This window comes from Dipodomys ordii, unplaced genomic scaffold (genome assembly GCF_000151885.1).
Source record: "Dipodomys ordii isolate 6190 unplaced genomic scaffold, Dord_2.0 Scaffold40, whole genome shotgun sequence".
NCBI classification, from domain to species: Eukaryota; Metazoa; Chordata; class Mammalia; order Rodentia; family Heteromyidae; genus Dipodomys; species Dipodomys ordii.
The window spans coordinates 15423995-15434037 of NW_012267256.1; the positions used below are offsets into that span (position 1 = coordinate 15423995).

At 46.7% G+C, this 10043-nt stretch overlaps 1 protein-coding gene across 1 annotated transcript in view; it reads left to right on the top strand.

Annotated features, from left to right (window-relative positions):
• LOC105987223 (ral guanine nucleotide dissociation stimulator-like) overlaps positions 1-3606 on the top strand; it is a 109384-nt gene extending 105778 nt beyond the window's left edge. The window contains 2 exon segments of the mRNA XM_013018417.1: positions 2851-3078; positions 3479-3606. Of these exon segments, the coding sequence (XP_012873871.1) occupies positions 2851-3078; positions 3479-3606 (356 nt within the window).
• The last annotated feature ends 6437 nt before the right edge of the window (positions 3607-10043 follow it).

Below are 10043 nucleotides of genomic sequence, written 5' to 3' on the forward strand. Positions count from 1 at the left end.
AATCTGAGGACTGCAGTTTGGGGCCAGCCTGAGTAGATAAACTGTAGAAATTCTTATCTCACCTCCCATTAATCAGTCAAAGGACAAAGGTTAAAATATAGATCAATGGCAGAGCTCAAGTCTTGAGTGAATAAGCTAAGGAAGAGTTTGTCGTCCTGAGTTCTATCCCAGAAATGACACAAAAATCAACATAACTCCTAACATGAAAATGATGTTCAAACAAATAATGTTTTAATGTGTTGAAAGTTTGTGGAGAAGAAAATTATTTTCCTTACCATTTATGCCCAAATATTCACTTGCCAGCACTAACCATTGTACTAAAAAAGTTAAGGCTCGACTGCTGATTTGGATTTGTTCTATGTCTCAATGAAACCTTAGATTATGAGCAACATATACTTATTTAGCTTTTGCATTTCTCAAATCGTAATGAGCTTATCAGGAAGCAAGTACCCACATTGATAGCAAAGTGAATATAGCTCAGTAGGGTAAGCTTATATCACTTTATTCACCTCTGTTGCCAGCATGGATTTAAAAAACTATATCCCCAAATAAACATTCTGTGGTTGTACTAAACTTTACTCAATAAAATTTCCAAGAATCTGGATCAGTTTGCATCACAATTGGCATAAGCATCAGGATTCAGAACAGGCCAAGTGCTTCCTCATGCCCCATACCAGGGATGATTGTAGGGGTGGGAAGCAGGGACCCCAGGGTACCCCATGACAGCATCTCCCTACAACACCAAGGATAGAGGACATGCAGTTACAGCATTTACAGGTGATGTGGACCCAGGGGAAAATGTGACATTTGTAGAGGAGTTTTGTGAAGCCTTTTAATCTGTGTGAGTGATTTCACTGATTTTTCTATTCCATTGTCTCTTGTCATCACTGGCCCAGAGATGTTCCCTTAATTCCTCAATTTCTGCCGGGTCCCTTTCCATGAATTACTCCCCAGATTTCTAAATCTGATCCCCTCCCATAGGCAGAAAGGTATGTAGGGACAGTCAAAAACACCTCCTCCAACCTTGAGTGTCATTGCTGTTTCCCTGGAAACATTATTGTTAAAGAGACCCAAACCTCCAGACCTAGAATTACTTGCATCATATCATGGCAGCAACCAGTTTAGTGAAACAGATTTAAACACTTGCTCTCTGCAGAGTGGCCATATTCTCCTTCATTAGATAGGGAAAGGGTGGCATCATTTTCTACTTCTCCATAAAGTCCACTGAACTGTGCATACTAAACGTTTTGAATTTCACATAAAGTGAAAGAGTGTCTTATGTATGCTAGAGATGAAAGTAAAACCACAATGATTATAATGGAAACTACATTTTATTATAAATAACAAGTCTACATTTCCTATCTATAATATCTAAACATTTATGATATCTACACATTGCCCTACCCAATCAGTAGCACTGTGCTTTCTGCTCTTTCTACAAATGATAACTACCAACAATAGACACAGTGTGAAATGCATCAAAAATTTATATCCATGTGCTCTCTAATGCTCAGTATGCTTTTTCTGTATGGAGTGGCATGTTAACTTGGCAGGCCATTGATTGTCTGCCCTTGAGTAGTAAAGACTGAGTTCTAGAAGAGGCCTTCCCTCTATGGTGTCTGGAGCCCTAAGCTTGTTATGAGCCACACTCACTCTCAGTCTGCCCTGACAGGAGACTCTTCAGTGCAGCCTACGAAAGGCTAGAATGACTAAAAGGCAGGCAGGCTATCTCCTGGGTCCCTTGAATTCTCTAGGCAGGATGATAGAATTGAATGTCATATAAGCTTGGGAAGAGAGTCTGCAGAATCCACAGGCAAATGTGGTAGTGACCTGCACCAGAGAAAGGCGTCAGGTTAACACTCGTGGTCATTCCTCCACCCTCAAGAGGATCTGGCCCCTGAAGTACTTCCAGGAAGCCAGATGATAGGACACTGTCCAGTTTCAAGTGTAATTGTGACAGAAGGAGGAGACTGTGGATATGTGATTCTGAGTGTGACCTGGACATGAGCAGAGTGGCAAGTACAGTGTGGCTTGGGGACTTGAGTTTGGAAGTGCTTATGCTGTGGTGGACCACAGCAATGTCAGGAGAAGCCAGGACATTCAGAAGTGCTCCGGTGTGGCAGCCAGTTCTAGGGCCTTTCAGAAACTGAATTTTGGAACTGAACTTTTGGGGATCATAGTATGGATATAAAGAAGGCTGGCACTGGGAAGAAGGGGTATGGGAAGGGCCAATGTCCTCTTTTCTGGACTTCAGAGGATTCTTTGATGAGGCGCCTGTTGAGGTCCATGTGGGAGCTAGATGAGCCAGCCAGCTTCCTGTTACTGTGTGAGGCCCCTTCCGGAATAGCCCCACTGCTGTTGTCTGGGCCACAATTGACCTGATCCAATGGTGTGGACTGGGAGCTTCCACTGGTATTGAGGTTAGTTTTCTGGGCATGGCAAATTTATAGATGGCAAGTTTACTGGGAACAACTCCACAAAGGCACAAGAACCAATTCCTGGACACCAATACACTCTGTGATTGGTGCCTCAGTCAAGAATGCAGGTCCATCACCAGCTACCTTCCTCCTTCCACAACTGAAGGTCCATAGAGACATGACAGTGGAGGAAGTGAGAATCAGAGACCAAGGACTCTCAGCCCAGGAACACTGTTGGTCATGGAAAGGTATCACCTGGATATCTGGCTCCTGTGTCCCAGCCCAGACCTAGGCTCTCAGGACTCCATCCTAGGGACAACCTCACTCGTGTTGCCCTGTTGTTCCAGCTCACCTGGCCTTCTCGCTGAGCTGCTCTAGGCCCTTGAACCAAGCATCACACTGTTGTTCTGGTGTGAAGGTATAATAATTGCAGGTGGACTGCAGCTGCCTCACCTGCTTCTAAACATCGAATTCCTGGTGAGGACAGAAGAGGATGGTGACATGACTGGGCTGTGCTGGGGAATGGATTTCTGCTCTCTGCAACGGGAGCCCCTCATCTTCCTCCCACCCAGGTTCTCCCTGTTTGAACGTGATTGCTTACACAGTCAGTCTCTGGATGCTCTCCTCGGTCCCACCTCCGACACCCAGCTTTCTGCTGGAGGTGCCTAGCCTCTCTACCAAAGGTCCACCACGTAACTCGAGTGAATACACCTGATAATCCAACCCTGCTATGGGCATCTACCTATGTGGGGAGTTGTAACTCACCTTTCTCAATTTCTGGAAATTAATCACTCCCTCCTAAAAGGCAGACAGGAATGTGATTAGAAATGGCCCTCCTGCCTGCCTGGGCTCTTCTACCCCTGGAGGCAGGACACATATACAGGAACTGAGTGAGGGCAATTTGCAGACAGGGACTTTCTTCGCCTTAGACCTTCCCTAGGGACTGAAGTTCTGAGACCCAATTGTCTAAATCTTGTGAGGGACTTGGGTTTCAGGTCAAAGGCTTTGCTAGACCACATTCTGCATGTCTTTCAACCTTGGCTATACTCTCTTTTCCCCAGCTAGTCTTGAGGAATTTGCTGTTCCAGCTGAGTATCTGCCTCTGTCTCAGGCAGCTCTGAAAGTCACAGACAAAATTGGGTGCAGTGTTCTGCTCAGAGAGGAGATGGAAGGCTCTCAAGAATGCTAGACCTAAGAACTCAATAGGGGGACTTTTTCTCCTGGACCCAGGCCGCCAACTCTGCCCTGGCTACTCACATCCAGGAAGTCCTGAAAGGCAGCGTCAATCATCATGAGGTCCTTTAGGATAATTCCTAGGTAGGGAATAGTGCCCTTGACTAGCACCTGTAAGATTGGTAGAGATGGTAAGTTAGGCCCAGGGATCCTCTCCCAAGAGGTGCTCAGTCATTCCAAGCCCCACAGGGGCTTTGTTATCAGAGTAGCCTAGGGATCATATGGCAGTTCTGTGTTGAGCTCCTCCCCTGCAGTTGGAACTCCAAACTGCATCTGCATCAGGTTATGTCCCATACTGGCATTAAAGAACCCCAGCTGGTGTAGCCTGTGCCACACAGCTTCTCTATAGATTAAGTCCTGGTTCTGGTGGGTCCAGCACCTCTTCCACAATGAAAACAGGGCCAGAATGCTGAAGACATGGAGCCCATTTCTCAGAGTGCATATAGAGAAGTGGAGAAAAGGTAAAAAGATCTCCAGGGGAACTCTCTTGTCTTACACAGCTGGGGCTTTGGGCACAGTTACGAACTCCTTTGACAGCCTCAGACATCTCTTGGCCTCCTTCTACTTGGTGGCAACTATGAAAGTGTCCTGCCATGATTGGGAGTGGAGTTAAAGAGGTCTTTCTCCTATCCACAATCATCCAAGACCATGAGCACAGAGTTCCCTGGTTGTCTGTGACAAAGGGCTTAACACCTGGCAAGCCAGTTCTAGCTCAGTCTCTACCTGAGTTCCACTAATGTGGCATCTCAAGTGAGGAATCTGGCCTCATTTTGACTGTTTCCTCTTCTGCAAAGTGTGTGGGAATACACCTGCCTCAGGGGGCTGGGAGTACTCAGTATCTTCCCCCACCAGTGGTGCTTTCCTGATTAGCAACAGTGCCAAGGCCGTTTCTGAATTCTTGAACATCTCTTTCTCTATTGGACCTCATCTTCCCTTGTGAAATAAACCTAAACCTCCTCATCTCTTTATATGCCAGATGAAAATAATGAAATGAACAGAGGGCTGGCAACTTGTCCAGTGCCCTGTAGCTATACAAGGGGAAAAATCCTTCAGCCTCATCAGGCTATTGACTGAGGTGTTGTCCTCTAGCCCCTTGGTGTGTGCCAGGGTGCCAATAGTAATTGAGGCTCAAAGAGAGAGGAAGACTGAAGCTTTCTGCCTGGCCCAGGTGCCGAATTCTTTGTCCTTGCATTGGCCCAAGTCTAAAGCCATTTTATTCTATCCCCACAAATATTCTACCATTCTCCTGTGGAAGTCAGTTCTATTGTTACACTTGAATTAGGGCCTTTGTCAGGGTCCCTGATGTGGACAATTATGCCATGTGACTGAGGAAATGAATCCTGCTTCCTTGTTACATAGTAGCTGCTAGAGAGTTTAGGAAAGACACTCAATGAGATGATCATTCCCTTTTCATTTTTAAAGCAGCTAGGCTCTCCACAGATGTGTAGTACCTACCACAGCTTTTGTGTGATCAGCAGCATCTACTGCTCTAGAGAGCCAACACAGTGCCTCCCACGTTACAGCCTGAGCCTGGATGATTTGGCTCTAACTCAATGACTTCCATGTCCATTTGGCTCCTATGCAGCATTGAGAACCCTAGTGGCACTGCAGAGCAGGAATCTCCCCAATGAAGTTCAGCCAACAGTGACAGCAATAGAAGCCAGGGTTCCAGGGGACTGGTGGGACCTGTGTCTTGGCAAATAGACTCAACCACTCCATTAACACAGTCTGCCAATATAAAATCCCAATAGGAAGCAAGACACCCCCAATCTGGGTTCAAGTGTCCTCCAGAGATACCCTGTCTTCCTGCAGTACAACTATTGTGAGAGGCCTCTTGGTCACTGCCTAAGCAGGCTCCTCTCTCCTTGTCCAGTTGACACAGAATTGAAATTGTTCAAAATACTCTCAGAGAGCTAACAACAAACACTTGTCCTCCCCTCACCCACATCTCCTTACTTTGAATCGCAGTTCTCTGCACCTGGCCTGATTATTTTCTGGAGAAATTATGTCGACAGTTTCTGAAATCTTCGGAAGTTATCTCTACAGGAGGAGACAAGAGAAGGTGACAGTTGGAAAAATGAGGGGGGTGGGGAGGATGAGAGAATGGATCTCCATTTTGTTTTAAAACCAAGACTTACAAGTGCCTGGACAAGAGTGTCCGAATACAGAAAAAAAAAGAGTGTCCGAATACATCTTTTGAATCTTATGGATACATAGGCTTGGGGCAAGTACTTGATCCTAGCAAAATGGGGGGGCTATATAATTTCCAATATGCCATTCTGCTTTGATTACAAAAACGTAGTGTGGGTGATGCCAGCCTTTGTGCCGGCACAGCTCCTGCAAAGAGAGGACCCACCTGGAAACCATTACCCAGATCCTCTCCAGGATTTGGATCGAAGAGTTCTTCAGGGCAGAGATGATGGCAAACACAGAGGAGAAATTCCTCAGCACTAGACACTCCTCGGCAGAAAGACTGAGATTTGGATGATTCTAACACCAGATTTTACTATGGTTGCTGGCTTAGCCTCTCACAGTTAGGTTTGGGGGAGATCATGGAGTATGGGACAAGTAGGCAGGATTTTACACAGCCCAAGATCTGGGTGAGCACAGGGACAGTGAGTAGCCTGCTAGAGGAAAGATTGTCTGTGGGAATGTGGGACTCGATCCACACAGGTCTCTGAACACAGTCAAATCCTGAGGATAAAATTTAGAATAGTGAGTCGCTGGTCGCCACATGTATCATACCCAGGCCACCTTGATCCACTGCTGCACCAGAGGAGCTCTGTCTGGGGCCCTCATGCTGTGATCCCCAAGACAGCTTGTGATTACACAGTATGACACGCTGTGGAAGTGTGTGACATTAGCCCAGATGGTTGGGGCCAAGTGCTCCTTGACCTTCTTGTCACTCATGGACCAGATAGAGTCCAGGCATTGGTAGGGCACTACCTTTCTGAATAGTTCCTGGGGAAGAGAATGGTGTCACCTGGCCTTGTCATAGATTGCAATTCCAGGTGCAGGCTGGGATGACTCTAGTAGGAGATGGAGCTAGGGAAGTGCACAAGGTGATCTGAGCCTGTGGGAAGCTCTGGGTCTGGTGTGCTGACCACCTAGAACAGCCAACACCTGAGTATCATAGAAGAAAACATAGGTGGGAAAGTGAGAGTTGTATTTTCCCTACCTAATCCCAGTCTATCTAATTGGAATTAGCTCTGTCTGCATGGCGCTAACCAGAAGCATCTGCCCTCACATAGCCACCTCATGCCTGTCTCCTGATGCACCTGCAATGTCTACCTTTAAGGCCAGTCTTGTCTTCCCTAACCTGTGATAAAATAGGTGCCTAAAACGTCCTCATGCTGGAGAGGGTTCCTGGAATGAGGATGAGCTATAGGCCTGGCTGCCCCTGGGAGGGGAATGGGTCTCATCTCTTATGATTCCATGTCAGAAATTTGCTTTGGCATGGTTAGGTATTGTGGAGCTGAGATTTAGACAAGGCCGTGGCCCCAGGAAGAAGCAGCTACAGAACAGGCAGCAGAATAGAGCAGGTACCCCATCCTCCCTTCATCCATACCTAGGACCTCACCACATCCATCATGGTGAATTGCTTGGCCACCAGCTCAAGAGAAAAAGCCAAGAAATCCAGCTTCTCCTTGTTCATCCAGTTCTGTGAGGTACCACAAGAAAGACTTGAAGGGTCTCCTAAGAAACCTGATGCCTCCTCAGGCTCTGAGTCAATGGAACCTGGGACTTCTGGATCCAGCTCTGAAAGAGGTTCTGTATAGGGCTTAGGCTCTTGACCCTCAAAAGGATCTGGCTCCAGCTCAAAGCAGGTGCTGGAGATGACTCTTATTCCAGCTCTATACATTGGTTCTGGCTATATACATTGACTCTATACATTGGTATTGGTTCTGCTGCTGAGCTTAGCCCAAGAGCCACAGAGGTGTTAGACTCTAGGTTGCAGTTAGCTGATGAACTTTCTCCTGCTGAGCTGCATACAAGAGACACAAATGGAGTAGTTTCTAGTACTGTTCTATCTGATGACCAATCTCCTGCTGAGTTGGGAACCAGAACTCCAAGTGGAGTAGGCTGTAGGCTGAGCTAGCTGATGAGGATTCTCCTTCTCTGCTGGGAACCAGAGCCACAGAGGCCCAAGGATCTAGGCTGCAGCTATCTAATGACGGTTCTGCTGTTGAACTGGGCACCAGAGCCACAGATGGAGTAGGCTCTAGGTCTGTGCTATCAGATGACTATTCTCCTGTTGAGCTGGGCACCAGAGATACAGATGTAGATTCTAGGTCTGAGCTAGCTGATGATGGTTCTCCTTCTGATCTGGGCACCAGAGCCACAGTTGGAGCCGGCTGTAGGTGTGAGCTAGCTGATGATGGTTCTCCTTCTGAGCTGGCCACCAGAGCCACAGGTGGACTTGGCTCCAGCTGTGAAGCTGAGGCCAATTCTCCTGCTGGGCTTTCCACACAAACTGAGGCTTGTGCTAAATCTGAATTGGGCTCCCACTCAGAACTAGAGCCTTTGACTCCCACTGGGACAGGCACCAGAGGCACAGATGGAGCTAGCTGGCTCTCTGAATGTGACACTGGTTTTCCTGTTAGGCAGGGAACCACAGCTGCAGGTTGGGTTGGCGTCAACTCTTCCTAAGGATTTGGGGCTGGTGAAACACCTGGAAGAGCACGTAAGATTCTTCACATTACTGCAATGCTCTAAGTGTTTTCAAAAGTAGAGAAGACACCCTCTGCCCCAAAATTTCCAGTTCCTCACTTTCAATAGGATACCTTCTAAAATGCCTCCTACCCACTGTGCCTTTCAGGTTCCTTCTTGCTTCTAATTCTATGCCACACTTAACTATTCCTCCCAGTGTGGCCCTGCCCTGACTCCCCTTCTCCCCTCCCTGTTCCCACCCCTGGATTCTCACCCTCAGACTCAGCCTTGTTGGGCTCCAGGGCCTCCATCTGGGCCAGGAGACTGTTGACATAAGATTTCACGTTGCAATCAGGCATGTACGACTGCAGGTAAGCCATTAGTTTCTTGAAGCATGAACTTTGCAGAAGTTGGCAGAAATTCTCTGAGTACAGATCCAGCCAGGTGCCCAAATGGAGGAGATGGCACCGGGAGGAGATAAGGTGTGCAGCTGAGTCAGAGGCCTGGCCTCTCCTTCCCATTGAATTCCCTGAGCACCAATGATAGGTCAGGGATTAGGGCCTGTTCCCTCCATCCAGTGTTCAGTGTGGACGCTACCCCAAGCCACTCTGCCTGGCAAAGCAGGGGCAGACTAGGTTATCCAGGCCAGAGCTGCAGAGAATATCCATGCATGGATCCCAAAATCAGTACTCTGAGCAGCTCTCTTGCCTTCACCAAGCACTACAGTCTCTAATGTCTCTAACATCTCCCCACTAAAATCGTCTCCAAATGGCTTGTCTCATGTGGCACACAAGATTCTGATGGTATCTCAGCTAGTGCATCTGCTGCCTCTTTTTCTGTGATCTACATGTAATATATCCTTCTCCTGAAGATACAGCCTGACCCCAGGCTCTCACTGAGGGTCCAACACCAAGCAGCAAGGCCTCCACCCTTGTGTCACCTGATAAATGGTGGGCTAGCCTGGCTGGAATATGCTATAAGGAAGATGGATTCTTCCAGGGGTTTCTCATGAGCCCTAGGCATCCCTGGTGCTCAGATTCTCATGTCTTTCTCCTAAAGCAAATCCATTCACCTCAATGCTCCAGTACAACATAGGTTGGAAGAAAGACAGCTGGTGATGGAAAAAAAATTGGCTATCCACTGGCAGAAAACTGAAACTAGAGCCTTTATACATCAGTTTGCACCAGAATCTATTCAAAATGGATCAAAAATCACATCAAGACAGAAACCATGAAAACGTTTCAGGAAAGGGGAGTTGAAACACTAGAGCTCCTAGACCCAGGTCAGCTTTTCTAAGTAAAGATCCAGAATCAGAAGGAATCAAAGACATACATAACAAGTTAAAAAAGGGCTTGAACAAGGGATTAATATCCAAGTATACTGAACAGCTCACAATATAAACCTCATAAAATAAACCTTCAAAAATAAACCACCAAATTAATTAATGGGCTAATGAGTTAAAGAGAGAATTCTCACAAGAAGTAAAAATGGCCAAAGGACACATGAAGCAATGTTCAGCATATCTGGGCATAAAGAAATGCAAGTCAAACCAACAGTGAGATTCTACTTCATGTCAATTAGAATAGCCATTATCAAGAAAATTAACAATAACAAATGGTGGCATGAATATGGACAAAAGGGAACTCCATTATACTGTTGGTGGGGCATTAATCTTGTTTTTCCACTCTAGAAAGCAGTACGGAATTTCCACAGAAAATTTAACATAGCGCTACCCAATGATAG